Source organism: Pipra filicauda, unplaced genomic scaffold (assembly GCF_003945595.2).
Source record: "Pipra filicauda isolate LSUMZ 115617 unplaced genomic scaffold, ASM394559v2 scaffold458_size729537_pilon, whole genome shotgun sequence".
In the NCBI taxonomy this organism is placed as follows: domain Eukaryota; kingdom Metazoa; phylum Chordata; class Aves; order Passeriformes; family Pipridae; genus Pipra; species Pipra filicauda.
In genome coordinates this window covers 420712-445239 of record NW_024104596.1, presented here as the reverse complement: position 1 = coordinate 445239, position 24528 = coordinate 420712, and the positions used below count along the sequence as shown (strand labels likewise).

The 24528-nt window shown below is 40.4% G+C and overlaps 1 protein-coding gene across 1 annotated transcript in view; it reads right to left on the bottom strand.

Moving 5' to 3' along the window:
* Window positions 1-1755: 1755 nt before the first annotated feature.
* Window positions 1756-24528, bottom strand: part of RAD23B (RAD23 homolog B, nucleotide excision repair protein) — a 41385-nt gene continuing 18612 nt past the window's right edge. The window contains exons 5-10 of the mRNA XM_027726075.2: window positions 22283-22338; window positions 18492-18619; window positions 8373-8496; window positions 7155-7282; window positions 6567-6743; window positions 1756-4722 (exon numbers count right to left, since the gene is read on the bottom strand). Of these exons, the coding sequence (XP_027581876.1) occupies window positions 4609-4722; window positions 6567-6743; window positions 7155-7282; window positions 8373-8496; window positions 18492-18619; window positions 22283-22338 (727 nt within the window). The 3' untranslated portion in view covers window positions 1756-4608. The remainder of the gene's footprint in view (window positions 4723-6566; window positions 6744-7154; window positions 7283-8372; window positions 8497-18491; window positions 18620-22282; window positions 22339-24528) is intronic.

The window sequence follows — 24528 nt, the reverse complement described above, 5'->3', positions numbered from 1 at the left end:
CCAGGAGTTCAGCACTTCATTGTCCTATTTCACATCTCACCCCGAAGACAGACCATTTCCTATTCCTTTTTCTATTCTGAAATCTTTTTCTCCCATTCTGTAATAGAGGCTGATATCACTCCCTTTGCAACTTGGATACTTTCTCCAATAATGAAAAGAAAAAAACCAAAGATTTAGGGTAATGACAAAGGTGTGGGAAGAAGAATGCTTAATTCAAAGATATAATTAAAAATGTGTCTGATTGTACAAGACCTTGACCAATTCTACATATACAGACACTTGGGAGACGTTGCCTTATTTTCTCATCTTTGGCTGCTGCATATTTGAAGTCAAATGCTTCACATTACAAGGACAGCAACCAACCTTTCCCCTGGGATGGCAAATGGCTGCTTGCTGGAATATCTGGTTACTCCTAGACTGTCACATCTAAAATCTCTTATCTCAGGCAACAAGAATTTCAAGGATGTTGCTCCTTGCCCTCAGCACCACGGAGTATTCGCATTAGTGTGTTAAGCCATATAAAAATAGACAACTGTTTTGAAAGAAACTTTGCACTCTAGGTCTCTAGGCACAAACTGCATAGGTACACACAAAACAAAACACATTAAACCCTATTTTTAGTACTAGACTTTCAGGAAGTGAAAGTATAAGGCAGATACTGCTTTGTAAGAGCTCACAAAGGAAAACGCCAAAGCAAAGGGATGAAGTGGAGGTAAGTATCTTCAGAGTCTACTATTCCTTTTCTAGACTATTACCATTACTGAAGAACATGTGTGTGTCTTCCTTAACTCTACTGTAGTAGGAAACACCACAGAGCCAGTGTCTTCATAAAATGTGCTTTGATTAGAACTGGAGTTAAATTGGGTGTGTTCTTAATATTTATTTCTCTTGCCTAGCCAGTAAGTATTTGTCACTATGAGGATGATGGAAAGAAGTTAAGTGCTGACCAGAACCAAGAAGTTTCACATCCTGTTCTCCCCCTCACAGGTCGCATCTTCTATAAATAAATATATAAATACAGCACTGGCACTCGACCAGTCAGCAACATCAGCTACAGCCTGCAGCAATGCTGATCCATCGTGTATTTTTTGGTAATTGAGTAATTAAATTATTCCCATATACCATTTAATCACAGATGAAATAAGCCTACTTTTCTGGATAGATCAGTGAAGTCACAAAATTTTGTAACTTGTGGCTTCATAATCACATAGCTGTAGGTTCAAAATAATGTTTTCAGAAGAGAGTGTTTAGAACACTGTTGGCAACCCAAACCAGGCAAGGAAAAACTAAAAATATAACTGACAAAGATGTTCTCTCAACTCACACCATATTGTTTCCATTGACCCACAGAGTATTTTCAAGCGCAGAAATTCTGGGTTAGTTTTGTACAATGAGCTGGACTTAAAAGAAATCAGAGAATAAAAATTTAAACATTAATGTGGATGTCTCCAAATATCTGTAAAACCAAATGAAATATCCAGGTGTGAGGTCTGTGTATATTATCTGAGGACTGTGTGTCTCAGTTTCATTCACTCATGCATTCTTGAATGAATGCATGCTCAATCTGATGTTTCAAAATGAGAGTCACAGTTTGCCTTCAAAAAAGTTCTGTTAGTGTGGGGTAAGAACAAAGCATATAATCAATCAAACTGCTTGGGCTGTAGCTGGATTCATCAGATGACCCTCGACAAGGTCAATGAACCACAGCATTAAAATGTGCACAGAGGACTTAAGAATAGACAACTACAGAATTAGTATGACTTCAGAGTAATTTTTTAATCCCAGTTAAAAGTGCATCATAAATAGCTTTTGACTAAGCAGATATTCAGAAGTTTTACAACAAAGGTAAGGACTCCAATACCAAAACTTAGGAAGAAATACTTTATTTTCTTAGCTACTGTTCAGAAAGCCCTGAGGAAACTGATCCCCAAATCCCTAAGAGGGTCTGCAGCAAAGAAGCAGGAAAAGCACTCTGTGCAGACAGCTCCCGGTAGTACTTGGTAAGAAAGCGAGGCACAACATACCCAGAAAGCTTGCTCAGGTCACACCTTCTCAACGCCACGGGAATTCCATGTATTCTTCCCTTCTGGCAGCAACTAAAAAGAGAGACACACGGTTCTCCCTGGCAAGTAACCTGCTATTGGACAGGTAACAGGTTTTGCTAGCAAGTTAAGGTCAGACACCTGTTGTTCATCAGAAGTCACAAAAACACTGTTTCACTGCTGGAAAAATGGGAACAGCATTACTCGTAAGGCTTCAAACAGAGCAGCCATAAACCCTCTCAGTCACTCAGCATACAAAGTTACAAATGAATAAAGCTTTTTTTTTTTTTTTTAAACAAAGAACAAGCTCAACAGACTTTAATTCAAATACACTTATAATAAGTAAACATTTCAGAAATCAAAATTGTAGGGAGCAGACTGAAACACCCAGACATTCTTGCTTTACTCTCCACCCTCCTAAAGAAGGAATGGTTACTTCTGATAGCAGTTTGATCAATACAGAAGACTCCCACAGACTAAAAGCTTTTGTCTCAGTTAGGTATTAGCTATATAGTAAAGTACATTCAAGAAGTCCTTGTATCAATTTGGCATTTTTTCAAGTACCTGACAGCTAGTCCTTTTACAGATAACAAACAGCCCCTTTTGGCCTGCAGGGTTAAATCAAAATCCATCTCAGTCCATATACAAACTGAGAATCTTATTTAGATGAAGTCTACTGGCTGTCTCAGGCATTGACATTAACTTCTCTAAAATGAACACATTATGAAAGACTTATTCTCTATTTAGCAGTATCACATATCCTACTGATAGATTTGAGTTGTGTTACTGATAATTTAGATGACATACACCTATGAAATTTTAGAAGAATAAAATCTGAATAATTACAATACACACTATCTGGAAAAATATCACAGATGAAAACAGAAATAAGGAATAGGAAAAAAAGCAAAAGACTTTAATGCATTTAATTGTTTTGTGCAGGTAATAGTTTTACAGGCTATAGCCAATCAATGAAGAAACAAAATAAAAGTGTTTCAGTCTTTTTCACTCCTTTTTTCCAAGACACTTGATTTGTACTTTGAGCTTAAGTAGTAGTTAGGTAGTTAATCCACTAACAGACAACCTAAGCAGAAAATAATTTTTTAGTTGTACCACTAAATCATTAATATCATTAGTGGTACAGGAATTCAGTGCTGTACCAGTAATAAGATTTTCCTGGTTATTTGTAGAGGTAAATTTGTAATCCAGCTAACTAGACTACAACAGTAGAAAAATCAAACTATCCCCAAGCTGTGTTCAGGAAATGTTGCACGTAACATCTTTAGATTACATTAGCATTTCATTTCATTCCTAGTATTGCAATGATGGGCAGAATTATCTCTAAAAGGAAATGTGCATTAAAAAAAAAGATTGTTAACACTTTATGACTAAACAAAATAAATGACAAGTAGGTGCCTAGAAGTAAGATTCAAAACTCTATAATCAGAGCTTATTTTCAATAGAAAGGTTTCAGTGCCGATTGTTTTGGGTTGGAATAAACTGATAGCTCACTTGGTATCTCAAGTTATGGACTTCTCTTCCTTATAAAGTGAATAAATCCCCAAAAGTCCTTACTTAATAGAAATAGCTGGAACATTACAATCTACTCAAGAGCAACAGAACACTTATAGCTGTACTGTAAAAGCTGGTTCAACAAAGTTGTGACAGTGAAATTTGATTTGATAAAGTCTCATTGCAGCAGACAAAAATGAAGCTTGCAATTGGTTTGCTGGCAGAAAAAGAATATTCAATTCACTAGAGTGCATATAACAAAACCAAACATGCAACCTATTGGTTTTAAAACTTTTACTGCAACATAGAGAGAACAGTAATTAGATATTTATATTTTTTTCCCCAAAAGAAAATATGTAAACAGGATAATAATTTTATCTGTACGTATACAGCTTCTCAGATAATTTGAGGGGGAAAAGAAGGGGGTGGAGTTTCTCAATAATCAAGACACTTTTAACTGAAATGGGTTTTCATTTGGGAAAAAAGCCAACACTGTTTTAACTCAGCATTAGACAAAAATACTGTGCTTCTTGCACTACTTTCAAACAGCTGAAAAGAGAACCCCAAATATCCTTATTTTGGCATTCAGGATTATATATGCTCAGATCTTCTAAGATTTCACAAAGCTGCTCCCCAGTGTTGCCATGAAATACAGACTGTAGGATCTACGTAGCACAACCTACTTCCAATACCAGTGCTAAGTGGAAAGGAATATGAAGCAGTGCATTACACTACATGTCTGGAACTAGTACAATAAGAGTGAAAAATCTAGAAAAAGTTAAGCTACAGTTTACAGAAGGAACTAATTATCTGCAGAAGCTGATTTTTGGTTGTTTTTTTTTTTTTTTTACACTGTGCGATTTTCTGCATCTGCTAATTTAAAGCAGACATAGTTGTTGCTTCCTTTGCTTTGTTTCCTATGTTCTCCCTTCCACCCACCCCCTATATACCATTACACCAAGCATTATGAATAGAAGCCCAAATATCCCAGACAATCCAGTGAACAAAGTTAGTGTAATGCACTGGCGTGAGGTGTGAAATAGAAAAAGTTCTCTCAATCCTCGTCGAAGTTCTGTTGTAGAAGAAAGTTGGCAGCCAAGTTTTCGTTCTTCTCACAAGCAAAATACGCCTGTATCACAAGTCCTTCAGGGAACCCTAATGCCTTTAACTGAAGAAAAGAAACACATTTAGAAAGTACATTTTTTTATATTAAGCTTCTTTGTATGTTTAGTTGTCTTGAGGTGTCACTTAAGCAATTACTGCCTTCTTGAAAACTACATTGCTGCCTAGGCCAGTGCAGCCTCTAGTGAGCAAAAAATGAGGTGTTGCCTCTGCCTTGAATAAACAGAATTCTCACTTGAAAAAATGATGAGTGAGTCTAATGAAGCACCAAAAAACTATGTCACTTCTTTAGTGACATAGTAAGTCACTAAACCAGACCTGGGTCACAGTAATGTCAGGAAGTAAAAGCACATGGCACTGATGCAGAAAAAAACCCCTTCAAACAATGCCCATTTCAAACAACTATACAAAGCTCCAAAGAACTTTTAACAAAAGCTGTCTGGAACAAGACCTTCCAGGCTGGGATCTCTAGTAGATAGTTCAAGACATCACATTAAGCCATACTTTCAATTGTTTATACTGGGATTTTCACATTTAAAAAAAAATGTTGACTGCACACTGCAGCCAATAGAAGTAAGTTGAGAGGAAGAAGCCAAGAAACTAATTAATGTCTGGGACACAGTGACAGCAGGGCATGAGAACACCAGGATAGAAGTTATTACTGTGCCAAGGGGGATGGGTTTAGCCTGCACTTAAAGGCAGTCAGCAAATGAAACCTTATTTTAGCCAAAGGCAAGTACATACAACTATCTGGAGATTTTTCTTAAAATCCTCATACCACCTGCATTTCACATATAGGGCAGACCAAATAACTGTGAGAAACTGCATCCTATTATCCCTCGCCAACCATTCTTAGATTTTATTTTCTGCCACAAACAGCATGACTGCATTAGCTGCAATACTAGGTTCCTAAAATTCTGAGGTGTGTTTCACAGTAAGGCGAAGAAGTGTACAGGTCTCTGCTGGGTTTTAGAACAGACTGTAGAGGTAATAATGCTCTACTGCATAAAATGGCTTTAAAAGGACATGCAGCAGATTAGAGAGCATAATCTGTGAAGTACATGGACAAACAATTTTATCGGACTAATCCTATTAATTGTTAACTTCCTTGAGATCTAGAGAATTGACACCTATATTTAAACAGTTATTTTCCGATGATCCTTACATAACCTTTGGCTTTGCCAGCTGGAAAAAACCCATTGTCTTTGAGACACAAAACCACTACCACAGTATGACAGAAGTCTTGCAATTTTTCCTAAGAAAAAGATCTCAGTGGTGTTGCCATCTATATAAAGCCATATTTAGTCAATGTTACACAGTAGTTATGGTGCAATATACCACCCCCAAGAGCATTTTTATAGACATGTTTACCTGTTGTTTTTGGAAAGCTATAATTAAATAATTCCCATGGATAGACAAATATGTGGGTGAAGTTTTGACTTGAACTAACCTACTTAACTATGAGCCTTCTTACTATCCAAGCACTTTGCAAACAGTGCTCATGCAGACAGATCTTTGCACCTGGACACCTATCACAGAATGATCTAGAACACCACTGGCTGAGGCTTTTGCAAGAGGAATTTCTGCCTGAGTTCCCATTCCTGAGGGAAAACAATTCAGTCATTAATTACTACAGTCTCTGATCACTTAAAAGGCTCTGCATCTTCCTAGTAAGGCAGATTTAAGACATTTTAGACTTAATTGCTATAAAGCAGGAAAAGATGTAGTTTGAAACAGGACTACAACAGCTATGAAATACCAAGTAAAAAAATATCAAATATGAAGCAGAACTGCTCAGCATAAGAAAAGTTTAAGTTATGTCTTAAGCACACACTAGAGTCAACACCCTACACCAACAGCCAAGAAACACTTCAAAGAAGAAAGGCTCACCCTTTCTATAGCTTCTTTTTCCTGCGGTGTTACTTGAATGTAGTTCATATGACCATTTCCAGCATCTGCTACTTCTCCAGTGCTGGCACCATCATCACTCCCACTTAAGCCTTGGCGAGACTCTAGAACTGGCTCGTTCAGCATATGAATAAAGTGTTCCTGGTGCTGGCTTATTTGCTGTGATGCATGGAACAATAAAAGAAAACACACATATTTAAATAACTCATGTTTAAGCCTGCCAACAGACAAGTAAAAATGTTTTCAGGGAAGCAAGTAGTCAAAGGAATGTGTAAAAAGGTGCATCAAGAAAAATCATTACATCTAACCATAAGAAACACAATTTCATGTTTCAGTTCAACTGCAGTGATCATTTCCTCTTCCTGACCCCGGTGCACCCTCTTAGTAAGAATCTCAGACTCATTTCTAATGTCATAGAAAATATGTTCTGTACAGCAACAACTGCTGAAAAGCCAACAATAGGATATTGTAACTGCCAGTAACACATTATCCCAGGTAACATCAACATATGCCTCTCTTGTAAAGCTAAATCAGAATTAGCAAGCATTATTTTCTTCTTTTTAGCTTCACCTGCAGTAGTTGAGGGTTTTCCCGTCCAATCTGCTGTAGCAATGCCGGTAGCAGAGAAGGATTTTGCTGGATAATTTGTCTCATCTGCTGGAACTGAGGCTGATTTCGTAAAAACTCAAGGGGATGTCCTGAAAAATCAAAAGGGGTAACATGGTTTTTAAAGAAGTTACTAAGAATCTTAATAAAATACATACCTACACTGCAATTTTAGACAGAAATAGGACTATGCACTCCTCACTGAAGGACAGAAAAGCTTGCTTCCTCACACTGACTTACTCTAGTTTAAGCAAGGTTAAACAATGCATTTTCTTTCCACCCAATTTTAAGATCCAACAGCCTTCTGTCTTTTATTTCCAGCATTTTTCTCTTTGTCTCATCTCTGAGTAACCTCATTCAGAGACATCTACCCAGTCTACTGCCTTGTCTCTGCATCTACAACAGAGCTCCCTATCTACTGCAATGGGTCAGTTCTGACTCAAGGGAGTGTTTCCTTCCCATACAACCTATATTATTTACTGCCTTGAACTGTGTCTGAACCACTCTGAAACACCCCATCCCCCACTACCTCTTTATGGATTATGTCATGTGTGCCTGTCACTACAATCTGTATGTTTAACACTCTGGTTTCTTATCAAACCTTGTATCTTGAACTCCATCTCTGCCACAGCCTAAAACAGAGCTTCCCTTCATAATGCTCCTTTCATGTATTTATCTCCCTTTAAGACAGAGTTCTCTTCAGCAGGCACCAACCACTGTCCATGTGCTCCGTGAGGAGTCCCAGGTCATTTACAAGTCTCTTAGGTGCTACACTTCATGACTAATTGCAGGTTTCTCCCTTGATATTCCAGATTCCAAGAGGTAGATACATTAAGTACAGCCATGGACAACAGTGCCCAGTTATCCACAGAGCAGAAAGCCAGAGTTTATGTGAGAGAAAACACAACCCCACCCACATTTGTGGTCTTACACTTAAATTCAGAATACTGAATCAAAGGAGTTGTGTGAGTTCACTGCATTTTTTGAGACCTCGCTGCAGATGTATCAACATATATCAAGCTGCATGTTCCAAGGAAGTACCACATTTGGAATTTCCATGATGCAGCTCTTACCCAGCTCCATTGATCAGTTCACAAGCACCAGGAATTTAAAACTGACTGAAGAAGAGACTGATTAAGCGCAATGTTTTTATCGCATCCTCTCAAACATAACCTTTCTTACCTCCTAATGAGCTAGTAGTCGTTGGTATTGTTGCTACTGCTGCTGCCACTGCTGAAGACTGAGAGGCACCACTGCTTGGTGTTTGAGGGGGTTCAGCCACAGCCTGATTATCTCCAGGTATACCCTAAAGCCACAGTTCACACAATTACCTACAGAATGCTACAAAATATTTGTTTCAACTGCATGTAATATTTGCTTTCCAGAATGAAGGGGACAAAAAACCCTTTAATGCTTTCACTGCAAATACAAAGCAAGATGCTGTGATAGGTATGCACTTACAACTGAAGAAAGAACACTGTGAAAAGAGTAATTTTATTTTTTGAGAAAAAAAATGAGAAAAATGTGTGGTTTGTACAGCAGGGTAGTAAAGCATTCACTGCATCAGTTTAAAAACATGTTTTACTCCATAAAAAGTACTTGCTTTGAATTCTGCTCCAAGATATTTCATATGAGTGAAAAAGTTAAGCCAAATATAGTTACAATATGTTATAGTGTTATGCAAAAGAAGTTACATTACAGCAACAGAATTGCAGTACACAATGCTAACTGAGATTATCAATGGCATACAATCTGGGAGGAAACTGTGAAGAGATGTAAGAACACTGCTCCTGGGACCTCCTTCCCCAATGCAAAACTGTCCTTTACTGTATCTTAAGTGTGAAAAGGTCTTTATGTCATCAAGTGTTAGCAGTTAAAAAAAACCCAACAAAACTCAACTTGCTTTTTGTTTATATTCCATGTGCAAAAAACTTTATAAAGGAACTGATTGCTCAGGGGGGTGAAATAGACAAAGCTAAAAAGAACAATCATAGTGAATTAGAATGTGGGTTATACAATCAAGACACACCTTACCCTACTACCTTACTCCTGCACGGGAATCCTTCAGACTTTCTACCCTAACCTTGCCTTCCCCACTGTCACTGAACTCCTGCACCAAATTTGTCCTTTCAGCCTTTCTCCCTGAATCCTGGAAACTCAGACAGCTTGGCAGGGGAGAGACACCAAGAAAGAATCCTGTATGACAACAAGCCCAGAGAAGTTACCCAAAAGAAGGCCATCCTTCAGTTTGGGAAGCACAAAACATAAGGAATGGGACGGATGGAAATATTACAAAATTTCAGTTTAGCCAGACAACAAAGAGGTTTGTCAAGTGATGCCTCAGAGCTTTTTTTTGATTTTTAAACTTTTATAAATTTTAGAAGTAGATGTGTAGTGAATGTAGATTTTAATGTAGCTGTATTATATCTCTTGCCCTGTAGCATTATGCTTACACATACCCAACCCTACTACCCCATTTCATATCAATCCCTCTAAAATTCCATTAGTGTGTTTAGTCTTCTTTTCAAAGTAGAATTGTAGAAAAACACCCTAAGGCCTGGGCCAGAAGATATCACACAGACACAGCGACCTTCAAGCCCAGAACTTTGGAAGAACTCCAAGGACTGTGCGTGCTGTGAAGAAGACGAGGATGAGGAAGAAGGGGTCCCAAACACCCCCAGACCCAATTCTTCAGGGGGCGTGTCACAGGGCAGAACTGGGCAGAACTGAGGCTGGACAGATCTGGGATTGGATGGACCTTATAAAATCATAGAACCACTGTCTGGGTGAGCTCACATGGTATGTATTCCTTGGGCCTTAGGCCTGAGATTACAGACCTGCTCCCTTTGTCTTATACGCTAAATTGACCTGGAGTATTTTTTCCCTGCAGTCTTTTAGGTAACAGTTTTGGCACTCTGAAAGGCAGAAAAGTGGGACCTGTAATTCCTCCGGATCAGGAAACATAATCCTGCAGGAAATTATTCTTCTGCCAGCATATTCTGGAGAATTCCCGCACCAATCTTGGGAAGCCCAGCTCCTCAGAACCACACACACAGAGGTGAGATAAAAGAGCAGCTCCTTTGGGTAATTTTGCTAGAAGTTGCAAAGGGGTTTTTCCTGGAAACAGGAGAATATGGTAGGCTAGGAAGTGAGACTTTGGGCCCGTGTTGTTGCATAAATTGCTGTTTTTCCAGTCTGTGGCAGAAGCCCAGGACAATTAAAGGGAAGTGGGTGGAGGAACCTCCCCTTGCAGCTTTGATAAAAACAGGGCAGGGACAGTGAAGCCTACCACTGTGGTTACTCAGGGGCTTTGCATTGGCTTGGTATAACCAGAAGGAAAGGGATGCCTTTCTCTGCATTAAAATACCCTGCCTGCCTTGGCTTGAAGTTGGTGGTGGTGTTCGGAGAGGGAGCTTGCGGGGTAATCCTGAGGTCATGCGTTCAAATCTGGTGCTGGGAAGCTTTTTCCTGCCTGGTAGTTGTCATCATGGGTTGTGTCGAGTCCCAAGAGGAGGAGATCCCAAAAGGATCTCCTTTAGCCTTGGTTTTGCAGCACTGGAGGCATTTGACTGGCCCTGAAACATCTATAAAGAGGCAGGAGTTATGCAGGCTCTCTATAAATATGTGGCCTTTGCACAGGCTGCTCAAAGGGGAGACTTGGCCGAAGTTTGGCTCTTTTCAAATGAATACAGTGTTACAGCTTATGTCAACCCTTCATAAGGAGGAGCGATGGAACGAAGTAGTGTATGCTGAATTGTTTTTGGCCTTTTTAAACCATCCAGAATGGAAGAGAGAGTATAAGTTAGACAAAGCCCCTGCAGAGGCAGAGCTCTCAGAAATGGTTTTAGAGAGAGAAGAAAGATCGTGGTAAAGGTGATCCCATCAGTCAAATTTACGTTAAAAGCCCGACAGACGAGGATTTAGATCTTTTGCAAGGGGGAAACCCAGGAGCCACTCCTGCTGGAGAGGGTGCGGCCGGCTCTGCGGGACCAGCGGCGTCGAGACCTGCCACAGGCGCAGTGGGCGCAGGTCCCACCGGAGTCGCGGGCGCCACAGGACAGGCGGGGGTGGTTGCCAGCGCTGGCCAGACGGCCAGAGGGGTTGCAGGCGTGACTGTAGGTGCTGCCGCCGGCGTTGTCGCCAGCGTAGCGGAAGCAAGTCCAGCCGCGGGACCCACCGCGGCGATTCCGGCAGCAGCGACGGGGATCACGGGAGCTATGGGACTGGCGGGGACAGCGCCTGCCACAGCAGCTACCGGAGCCATCGCCGCGGGGGCGGCGGTGGGACACACCGCTACGGGACAAACGGCCGCTTGCGCGACGGGAGCTGCCACGAGTCTGGCAGACGGGACGGCGGCAGCGGCAACCGCCGTCACAGCCGCGGGAGCTGCCACGGGGCTGACGGACGGAGCGGGGAGCGCGGCAGGCGCAGGTACAGACCGCCCCTCGGCTGCGACCGGCCCAGACATGGCTGCCCACGATACCTCAGCAGCTACAGGCAAAATTCCCGCCGGAGTTGTGGGAGGAGGAGGAATGGAGGCGGTGCCTGCAGCCGGGGTCACTGCCCCAATCGACACCGGAGCCTCTGGCTCCACCATTGTGGGCGGAGCTGGAGCCGCCTCTTGCCCTTTAGCGCTTCCAGTCCCTTATGGTCCTTACCCTCTCACGGGGTACTCGGGGGGCGCGGTCATTCCCGACTGCCCCCCCTTGGTATGCAGGGTTTCCCATTCTAGAAGAGCAGCCCCAGGGGCGTTTCCAGTTTTTACCCCATATCATCAGCGAACGGCTACACCAAAGAAGAGCAGATAATTCTTGGCCCCCGACAGGAGGAAAAGGCAAGGTTTTCCCCCTCTTTGACCCCTCGAGCATGAAATTCGAAACTAGAGATAATGATCTCACTGACACAGGTACAGAAGCCTCTGATGACGAATCAGTCAGTACCTCGGAGGAGGAAAAAGCTCCCGTAGTAAAACCAAAAACAAAGGCGAAGGTTTCCTCGGCAACTGCGAAGGGAAGTGGGAGAAGGGTGTGTGAAGGCTGTGTCGGATCCAAGCCCGATGGCTAGGAGAACAAGAACAAGAAAGGAGAAAACTGTCATAGAGGCTCCCCTGAGACAGGCCATGGGTAACCAAGGACCAGTTTTGATAAAAATTCCTTTTTCTCTGGTTGAGTTACAACAATGGAAGGGCTCAGTGGATGTATGTAGAGAAAACACAGAAAAAATGGCCAATTATGTATAAAGAGCAGTAAGAACACAAAATCCGGACTAGTATGACCTGAAAGTCATGATGGATACATTGCTTAATACTATGGAGAAGAAAATGGTTAAGTGAGCTGCCTGGTCTGGGATTGAGCTACTACTAGCATCTGGAAAACTCAGAGGGGAACTTAAGGATATATTCCCCCCCAGAGGACCCAAAATGGGATCCCAATTCACCAGAAAAGAGGGAAGCATTGAAACACTATCAGGATTGGGTGTGGTATGGTTTAAGACATGGTATTCCAAAAGCAGTAAATTGGACAAAAATGTATGAGGTGAAGCACGACAAGAATGAATCCCCAACAGACTTCTTGAATAGGCTGAAAGATGTCCTACGAAAGTATACAGATGTGGACATCAGTTCAAACCTTGGGAAAAAACATTTGATCTATTTGTTCATAGGTCAGTCTGCAGATGATATAAGGAAAAAGTTGCAAAAGGCAGGTGAGAAGAAAGAGATCAGTGAGATACTGGATATAGCTTGGACAGTGTATTGGAATAGGGATCAGAAAGGCAAGGCAAAAGTGCTGGAGGTGGAGGCAGATGACTGCCACACACCCCACAAGTGCAATAACTGCCAGGAACGCCACAAGCACAATGCCCACTGCAAGTGTTGTAAATGCAACTGCCAGCATAATAAGGGGAATGATCGGTGTTCTTTCTGCAAAAAGAAAGGGCACTGGAGAAGGGATTGTCCAGATTTGAAGAGAAGTGGAAACCCAGTCCCTCAACTGGCTGTGGACCAGGATGGACAGGGGACCGAAGGATTCTTCCCCAGCAGAACCTCTCGTTGTAGCTAAGCTGGGAGGGGAAGAAGTGGAATTCTTGGTTGATACAGGGGCAGCATATTCTGTGTAAACACTTTGGAAGGGAAACTGAGTCATCATACTGTAATGGTGGTTGGTGCTACAGGGGTAAGCGAAACAAGGTCTTTCTTTAAACCTTTGAGATTCAAATTGGGAAAGCACAGGGTAACTCATCAATTCCTCTATATGCCAAACTCTCCCAAGCCTTTACTGGGTAGGGATCTATTGGAGAAATTTGAAGCCGAAATTAAATTCTGCAAGGGCCGGGGAATACAAGTCATAATTTCTGACACTAAATATATCAAGGCAGCTGCCTTTTGCATACAGGAGAACCACGGAGAGATCCCTGCAGAGGTTGAGAATGCTGTCATCCCTATAGTGTGGGCTAGCAATTGTCCTGGGAGGTCCAAGCAAGCAGAACCTGTAAGCATCACATTCAAACCAGGAGCAACACTGGTAAGACAAAACCAATACCCTTTGAAGCTAGAAAGTTGTAAAGGATTAAATTTGGGTTATTGGTAGAATGTGAATCCAAATACAGTACCCCCAGTCCTACCAGTAAAAAAGGCTGATGGTAAGAGCTATCAATTGGTGCAGGATCTAAGGGCAATCAACAAAATAACAGAGGATATACATCCAGTAGTGGCCAACCCCTATACCTTATTGACCACGTTAACATCAAAAGGAGAAAACAACTCCCGAACTGGGAAATCATTTTGCCAACCAGGCAGCAAAAGGAGTTGCAGAAATAGAATCCTAACTATTTACTTCCACAGAAGTAAATCGATCTGACAGGGTTCACCCCAAAATATCATGAGAAAGACCACCAGTTAATTAAGTCCCTTAACACTGAAATCAAAAAGTGGATGGGCTGTTACACCTACAGGACAGGTTGTGGTCACACCCCCACTCCTTAGGGAGATAGTTCTGCGGGAACATTAGGCTACCCACTGGGGAACAGAAAACCTTCTAAAACATTTGAAGAAGGTAGTAATAGGGACAGGTATGACCAGAGCTGAGCAATCCATTGTAAGTAAATGTGAAATCTGCAGGCAAAACAATCCTGATACAAGCAAGAGAGTGGTGCTAGGGGTAACAAAGGCCGGGGACCTTCCCAGAGATTACTGGCAAATAGATTTTGCTGAGTTACCAGCCAGGGAGGGATACAAGTACATACTGGTACTGGTTGACACCTTTAGTGGATGGCCTGAAGCTTACCCCTGTCGCACTAACACAGCAAGGGAAGTGGTAAAAGCTTTGCTCAACCATATAATTCCAAGGTTCGGGGTTCCTCTAAGAACATCATCAGATAGACGGACACATTTCATTGCAACAATAGCGAAGGAGGTTTGTCACATCCCGGGAATTGTCTGGGACCTGCATACTCCCTACAGACCTCAGGCAGGCAGGAAAGTAGAACGTATGAATGGTACTCTTAAAATGCAAACTGGTAAAATTTGTCAGGAAACATCCATGTCATGGGTTCAGGCTTTGCCTCTAGCTCTGCTCAGAATTCAAGGTGGAGCAACCAAGGTGGAGAGATAATGTAAGTCCTTATGAAATATTATATGGGAGATCATATCAAGCTCTGCACGTTCCAGGGGACATTCACACGAGGGGGAAAGTTGATCTACAGAAGTCTTTAGTGGCTCTAGGCTCTACTTTACAGAAACTCCAGAGATTCATCAAGTTATCCAGACCCATAGGATTGGACACCCCTGCTCATCAATTCCAGCCTGGAGACTGAGTCTATGTTAAATGGTGGGACAGTAACCCATTGCAAGCCAAGTGGAGAGGACCATTTCAAGTCCTGCTGACTTCCCTCAGTGCAGTTAAAATTGCTGGCAAAGGACCCTGGTTTCATTACTCCAGAGTTAAGAAAGCTTCAGTTCCTGGAACTACTAGCAAATCAGAGCCTGACACTGATGAAGAGGATGTGGCCTAGACTGTTTCTTCTCTATATGTTATCTGTAGAGTCGGTAACTATGATTCGGGTTTAGAACCAAAATTTACATTTGGCTTTAGTAAAATGCACCCAATATTCTTCATGAAAGTGAGTGCTGGATTTGCACTATGGATTCCACTAAAATTTGGCATCAAGTTTAAATCCTACATTGGACAATTCCTGAAGATGTCTCATTAGGTTTACAGAGATATCTCCACAAACTTACTTCATGGTTACCAAACTGGAACTGGCTAAAAGAACTGTTTATATTAGTGATGTACATAGAGTTTGTATAATAGCTCGTTGCATGACCTGATGCTGCAGATGTTGGTCATCCCTTTGGTATAATGCTAGGTGGAAGTGGTAGAGTTCGGACAAGATTGAGTTTTGTCCATTTCTAAAGGGGGGACTGATGCCTCAGAGCTTTTTTTTTGATTTTTAAACTTTTATAGATTTTAGAAGTAGATGTGTAGTGAATCTAGCTGTATTATATCCCTTACCCTGTAGCATAATGTTTACACATACCCAACCGTATTATCCCATTTCATATCAATCCCTCTAAAATTCCGTTAGCTTCTTTTCAAGGTAGAATTGTAGAAAAATACCTTAAGGCCCGGACCAGAAGATATCACACAGACACAGTAACCCTGAAGCCCAGAACTTTGGAAGAACTCCAAGGACTGTGCGTGCTACGAAGAAGATGAGGATGAGGAAGAAGGGGTCCCAAACGCCCCCAGACCCCAGCAAAAAAGTCCAGTGGTGCCTTACAGTGGATGAAATAATTGTTTACTGTTTAACTGAGCACTATAGCAGTTTTTAGCTGACATTGCTCTCCAAAGGGTAACAATCACAGCAGGTCCAGCCCCTGAGCAGAACGGAGAACAGAACAGTTCCAGTTGGAAGGTACCTACAGTGATCATTTAGTCAAACTGCCTGACCAATTCACGGCTGACCAAAAGTTAAAGCCTGTAAAGGGCATTGCTCAAACCCCTCTGAGACACTGACAGGCACAGGATACTGGCCATCTCTCCAGCGAACATGTTCAGTGTGTGACTATCCTCACAGAATAATGGTTCCTAAAAATTTCCAAACTAAGAGGCTGCAAGCAGTGGTCTGGTCGTTGATGAGACAACAGGACTCCTTCCCAATTAGGGGTTAGAAAATCCTGGGGTCAAAGAAATCTGAATGTAAATGCTTCCAGAGATGAGTCTGGAGTATAGAAAGAGGGTCTTTTGGAATTGAGACCTCCTTCCATGACCACACTCAGACACAGGATTACACCTAGATCCTCAATGATGAAGCCATGAAAACAGAACAGCTTGTCACCTGAACTGTGGACAATAAGCAGAATCTTCAGGGCTCACCTGAGGAACAGCTATGCTTTAAGCACAGGGAGTCTCTTGATGTTTTCTTTCCAACACTCTAAGGTACCTTTGGTGTACTTGTTCTTTAAACCTGGACAATTGTATACACTTAAGAGATCTCAACACCCTAAATCCTATTCTGCAGATTATAACAAAGATAACACTGATGATAGTTTGGAGGCAGGTAACAGAGTATCAAAGAACAGTGTCATTAATGGACCTGTATTAACCAAAAATAAGCTTTTTTTTTAATGCAGCAGGACAGTAAGGAACATGTTTAGAACACAGCAGATCAAGAACAGTTAGAAAGACCATTTATAGCAACATGATTCTCCTAGAAGGGGAACAGAAGTAGGTCAGCTAATATGGTCTCCAAGAGCAACACTGTTCCTCCCCACTTCCTTTTCCAGCAAGAAGAAGAGGAAGAACAGAGAAAAGGTATTCTCAGTGGAGGACAACATGAAACATAAAGGGACCACCTTATGTAAGAGAAGAACTCATTGTATACACAGAACCTACTGAAGGAGCAGAAATTAAGTGCTCAGGCCAGTCAGAAAATCTATTTGGCAGATGTGACATGCTGAACTCCATCATAGCAATGTTTTGTTTCTATTCTTGACTTCCTGAACAGAAATAAGACAGAGGAGGGAAATATCAGACTGAGTGTACAAGAACTGCACACACATAGCAAACCCAACACTTAAGGGAGACACCAAATTTATAGTGTATGTACAGACTAGATGAACACTAAAATCAACATTTTTATGACATGAAAAACAAAAATTTGAGGTTGCAGACTTACAGCAGATAGTTGGGAGCTACTCCATTCACCCTTGTGGCCTAATACTAGATGAGAATTGTACATTCTTGTACTCAAAACATTTGTTGTCAGTTTAAAATCTGAAGGTTACAAAGTCTTGAGTACCCTCATGTAAGTAGCAAGCATGCCAGTGACTTGTAGTTGTAGCTACTGAAGAAAAACTTCATTAACGAAAGCAAAGTTTTATAACTGGAGGTAAAGATGCTGGTTTTCTCATCAATCGATTAGAAATTCAATCCACAGATATTTTGCAAGGACTTGTCCAAGATATCTGATTTCCAATTCTAATAAAGTTCAGATTGTCCAGAAAAAAGGAAAAAACACATCAGGGAAAAGAACGATATGCTGGAGTGAAAACTAAATGCACTGGAAATACTGATTAAGCAACAAGATCACAGACAGATGCTATGGTGGTTACAATTCACCTGTCAGACTGAGGTATACAATGAGAAATAATCCAAAAAACCCCTAAAGCAACACACGTGGTTTCCATTAAAGTGAAGTTACTCTTCTATTTCCTCTCACATCAGTGAAGTTCATTTCACCCTTCAAACTGTATTTATCAAACAAAAATTGTTTCTTCTCTAGAACACTGCTTAAATTAAAACATCAGTTAAATTAAGCACACTTCAAAAAACTCTCAAAATTTGCTGTTTGGAAAGTATATTAAGAACACTGTGCATTATTAGCAAAAACAGTGAATTGGAACTTAAAAAATGCCTATAGGTGATGCTAAAGATACTAATCTAAAAGTACAACTGATCAACTAACACATGTCACTAAGATGTGATGCAAAATCATTGAGTCAGCCATTGGCATTTAGAACTATCACTGCAACAGAACACAATTTACATACATATCCATATAACAAATAGTAAAAGCAAAGAGGTGGTTAGGGATGACTTCGGTGTTTTCTATAACACATCATGACCCCCAAAGTCTGAATCTCATCCTTCCAGATGCTCTGCCAGGAGAAGTTGTTCCTCTGTGAAAACATATTACTCTCACTGATTGGTTAATATTCAAAATAACATGTAAATCAAAGTGAAAGCTATGTGGAAAACATAAAATCAGAAACAACAAGGTGTTGGTAAAGCAGCTGCTCACCATCAAGAGGTATTCCACCGCTCTGTCAGGGTTGTTGAAACTGGCCCTCAGTGCCGCAATCACTTGCTCTCGTTCGTAGCCCATTGACATGATCTCAGTCACCATATTCTCATAGGACTGACCTGTCACTAGAAGTCACATGACCACGATTTTAGGGGAATAAGACAAAAAAAAAAATCACAAAAATGTTTCAATTGATAAACCTCATTTCTACCCAAATTTGAGTCATTCACTGAAAAGTAAAGAGAAGCTCACATTAAATACGCCACGTGGCTTTAATTCCAAATATATTCTGGTGGTTTTGTTATGAATTTGATTGGAAATAGGAGAGGGTAATGAACACAGTGTAAACCTCTATTGACAAAAGCAGCACTTGTGATACTTCTGTACTTGTAATTGAAATAATGTTCTCTCTCCAAGTTTTCACCTAAGGTCAAGGGCATCCTCACAGCTAATAATTCCTCATGTAATCAAGAAAAGCCTCCTGCAGCATAAAACTGGAAATCAAAACTTTTGAGGCAGAAACCTGCCTGTTAAACTGTTAGCCACTGAGGTTTTCCAAAATGAAGACTTTCTGCTATGCTATTGTTAGATTGATGACAAATAGTGATGACCAAGTTACAACTATACATTGCTACATGCTGGTGATGATGACCAAAGTAATCTAATCAATTTAACATGGACCAACTCAAGTCAGCCAGAAGACTTTAAAGTTGTATCTAGGAAAGCCACTCAAGACCTCAGTGAGACTAAGCTACCTAATTTAATTCATATCTCATTCAATTTATTATTTGACTAGACATCCATCACATCAAATCCACCATCTCTTACACGGACAAAAACTGTCCCATACCTGCAGCCATTAAGACAAATGGGTACACACACTATACATGAGCAATTTAAGGGCAACTGATCACTACACTAATCTCACTGTAGGGAAGATTATTATCTCTTTTCATAATCCATTTAATTTTCCTTCCTTAAAAGAAAAAAACAAACCCAGACATTAAAATACTATCTCCTTCCCTGGATAAAGGTATTCCTGATCTCAGTGGAATACTACTACTGACTGACTCCAACTAGCAAGTTAGTGGTAAGAGAATAAAATAATTACAGTCATAAAAAACAACTGATTAATTAAAAAACACAGAGAAAACAAATACTGCTAGAGCTACTCTGTTAATACAAGTAAGTCACCATTAAAAGAACCAACAAAACCATCAAGTTTTATTCCCTTAGGGAGAGGGTGTTCAACTCAAGGCAACATTAACACAATGCCACTGCCTGTTTTTTAACAAATGCTTCTAAATAATCAGTGGATGTATGGCTTAGGGCACTATGCTCAAGAACAAACAATAAGAAAAGCCCTAGCCCATGGACACTTGTGCATTATCCATAAACAAAGGATTTACAACCCTTGACTAATCTGAGTATTTGTTATTTGGGCTTCAAAGTAATAGTGCCAACCTAAGTTTAAGGAATGGTAAGTTCATGTCTTCGTATAGAACTACTTTACACCTACCTTCATTTTTTCAGATATTAAAAAAACTGACACCAAACCCCCAAAAAACCCTATCATCTAAACTTTGACCTAGAGATGAAAAAAAAGTTCAGCCAACAATTGTTCCAACACAATGATTCTGCTAAACTTCTGCTCACATTCTTTCTTATGCAGGACTAGTTTGTTTACCCTTATTATTGCTGACAAACTAATCAAGCAGACAGAAAACCAACAGCAGACAGAACACCTGTTGATATAGTTAGTTACTACTTAAGACACTTCTGTAGGGCTTTTTCAATATAAGCTAGGTAGAGACTAGAGCCAGTATAAGAGATTTGATACCGGAAAAAAAGATGCAAAAAGGTTGACTTGCTCTGCACAGACTGCTACATAAGCCACAATTAAAAGCCAAAGGAGGAAACAGAATCACTGCAAATTTAGACATGTGTACTCCATATACATGCTACTTACACAAGCTGGGCAAAAGTAAGATCAAGAATAATAATTCAGAAGTTGCACACCAGCAATGTCATGATAGAGAGTCACGCCTATCTCTACACAGTGCTAGTGGAAATGTTTGAGGTCAGTGCTGAACTGATTCTGCTCCTTGCTTTTGTCTTTCAAATAACATTTTAAAGCTGGATTAACTCTCAAATCCAGTTCATCCAATTCTCATCCCATGCCCTAAAGAAAGCTCGGGCTGCTCCAGTGAAAGATATAGTTGCACAAGAACTGCAAAACGTGTAGATCTTCACGTAGCATAGAAAGCCACATCAGTTTTCAGAATCTAAACAAAATCAAATCAGTAGAAAGCAATCCCTGTTTTCAAAGCGAAGTCAATTAACTTCAGACAATGTAATTGAGAAGCCACAGTTAGAATATGTCTAGGATCCAACTGTGGATGTGAAAACATACAACATGAATTTATGCATATTCCTTTTAGGACAGTTTCTGAAGAAAAAGGATGACACAGTTCATGCCTATTGCCTTTGAAAATTTTTTGGCCTATAACACTACCAGCTTGCTTACCCAGAAAATTACACTCAATGCCTGTTATTTCCAAACTGTCAGGGACACGTGGCTTTACAACCAGACAACAATCACAGAACTTCCACATAAAATAGACAGTGAGGCAACACTCTTGATATGGGATTTTTTTTTAATTTCTGATGAGACCTGAATCAAGACCACCACCTTAATTTAACTTGTTGATCAATACTGTTAATATGAGTATTTGTGATGACCACACTTTGGCCACCAAGGTACAACAAATGGTTAATGAGGTACCTTTGGTAGCAGCAGTCACTTCAAAAATGTAACAGAACTCAATTGGTTGTCTCCTACAGTATCTATCAGCTATTTCAGCTCTAAAACATGTCACCTAAGACCAAAGCTGCAGTTAGACAGACTGAATCTAGTCACTATCACTAATAGATGTAAAACATTACTACTGACCTAGATCACTCTGAGCTGTTTAATCACAACACCTGCATCCAATATACCCATATAACCCTACACAAAAATGTAAGTGAAACTCTTTTCTTAAACTCTTTGGTACCAAACTGCAGCTTCATATTTACAGACATAAGACAAAACAAACAAACAATTAACAATTAATGTGCCTTAATTTGCTACACTCTAAAACAATCCAAAAATTTACGTAGGAGTAAGGAGTTGTGGGTTTGCCTAAATTTGCTAGCAACCAGAATCAGCATGAATGAGGAGCAGACCCTCCTATTGTTTTTATTCTGTCTGTTCTACTGAGAAACAAGGACATTTAAACTGTCAAAATAAAAGTGAACTAACTGTAGGTACAGGGAGGCATTCATTCCTTAGCCCAGATAGCAGCAGATCTGGTGAATTTATCTAATCTAAATGTGTCAAAAGATAAAGTACTTTCAAAGCTGGAACAAGTGAATTATAAAGGCAGCCATTTTATCCAACCTGCACTCTGGGGAGCAAAAGTGAAAAGCATATATCTATTTACATGTAGTCCTCTATTCAAGCCACTTCAAAGTGAATAGTTAGAAGAGAAATTAAGGCAAATGGGGGAAAAACAGGGATGATAAGGATCTTCCTTTTACACAATAAAAATATATGGAGGGAAGTATTCTTCAGTAAAGAAGCTCTTGAAGCTGGTTCCAAGATATCAACTTCAGGTCTTACGGAAGGGTACTTTAATTATAATTTTAACAATGACAGATATAGAAGAAAATGTCAACATCTGCTAATCTGTCATGTCTCTGCTGCACCAAAATAATGTCTACATTAATAAAAACATTCCACTTACCAAGTGCACTTATAGCATCCTCAAAAAGATTTGATCGAGATGTATCACCTGTTGTACTGTAAGATGAAGACAAGTGCAATGGTAATTACAAAACTTTGGAAAATTTCCTGTTAAAAAAAAAAAAAAAGGCAGCAGCAGCTGTAACTCTAATAGCCCCTTTTGTTTCTAAAAAACCAACAAAGCTTTCCAAAGAGTTCTCTTTTGGTCCTATAGTGAGACCAGATTTTACAAACTTACAATGCTACCATTTTTAACACAAGGCCAACCTCCCCCCTGCTACCCCTAGTAGTTTGGCTCTTGCCCATCTGCTCAGGGATTAGCCATCTGCTTTCTTGAATGCTTTAAAGGGTGGGAGAACAAGGTGGATTTTCAAAAGCACACAAGCAGTCTCACTAACTGCTTCCCCACAGTCACCGTTCTGACCTCCAAGTGGGTCAGTGCCAAGCACTTATTAAAATCTCAGTATCCTGCTTTCCCAGGAATATAAACTGCTAACATTTGCAATTACTCCATCTCAAGTTATCAGAGCTGTTAAATTACAAGGCTCACCTCCATCAATAGCGAGGAACACAGAGACAACACCACCAGGCAGAAGAATCCCAGTTAACTCAGTCAGAGCCAAGGGTGCCCTTTTCCTGACTTGTCCCAGGGCCGCAAACTTAAAGCATCAGCCCCTTGGTCTCAGGGTGACACCCCTGATGGGTCAACAGGACTCCTGGCAGTACTGCCTACAGGGTAGTGCAACTCACCATGGGGTGCCGGGAAAAAGAGACTGTGTGAGATTTACTAAGGGAAATCTAGGGGGAAAACCAAAGGTAGGGAAAGGAAAGCATCAAGGCACCCTGCAGATGAAATGCATGGGTCAAGAGAGTTTTTAAAAAAAAAAAAAAAAAGAGAAAAAGGGCCGATTCATATATAAGCACACTTGCCTGGCCATGGCCTGAACCTCATCCCCAGTCCATCCTCCTTCCTTATTAAATTCCATTTCTAACAATTTTTCCCAATGGGGGGCTGGCTACATGCAGGTCAAAGGGAATCTGACTATCAGGGCCTGCAACAGCCTTGCAGGGTTCAAGGCAATCACGTGCCCAGGTGCCAAAAATGTAGCAAACTCCAGGGGCCTGCTACCAAAACAGTCTCTCTAAGGCCAGCTGCTGTAGAAATTAATACTGTTCACTTGTATGTTAGTACATATGTATCTTGCAGGAGTGGGCTTTGTCCTAAAATAGTCAGAGGAGAACAGGATGAAGTTGCTGGTGTTGTATCTTACTTGAGTGATGGTCTTTTTCCTGCCTGAGTTGACCTAAGCAGCCAGTCAAATATACAGGAATATACATATTGTGTGTGTATTTTGGAAATTCATATTCAGTCTTGATATGTGATAGAGTTAGGGACATGAAGCACCAGCTTCACTTTTATCAGGCTGCCGGAGCTGGCAACTCCTATCAGTAAGTGAAAGATCATCAGATTAATCTGAATGAGTTTTCAGAAGATGCCACTAAAAAAAAAAAAAAAATCTAACAAGGCATTTAAGAGATCTGTGTTTTTATGCAAGAAAAAATTTGTTCCATTTGTTCCAACAGGAATGCTTCACTAGCGTCTGTCAGTAGTGAGATTAACAACCAAAAAAGACCAAAGGCAAAACAGGACACCAGCTTGCCTGGCCATGGCTCAATAAATCTTCACCAGCCTTAGTTATCTGACTTCTAAAGCAAATCAGAAACAAGCAGTATTCGCTGAAATCAAGGCAGGTGATAATCTTAATACAAGTATTAAATTATTTTTTTGATTCCTGTTAAGTACACTGAGGCTCCCTTTGCAGTTTAAAACACTGCAATCCGTACAGGGAAAACACTATTTTGGTATCAAAGATTAATCTTTGAACCCACTGGACTAACTGAGCAGAAAAAAAAGAGAAGAAACTCACCTATTAAAATTTTTAAAAAATTAAGTTGACTGATAAAGGCAGCTTCATTTGTGTTCCATTTCTAAGAGATATCCATTTATCATAAGTGCAAAATTAAATAATCAATTGGCGTATTTAGTGCAAAAAACTTATGATGACATTTTCAAGATATAAGCAATTGCAAGTTTTGCTTCCTTGTCAAGTCAAGGTTTAAACATCAACTGATGGTGTTTAAATATAACCATTTCAAAAATTATGTCTTATGCACCAGTATTCACATAAATAACACACTAATAACTAAAAACCAGTTTATGAAAAATGAAGATTTGATGCTATGCAG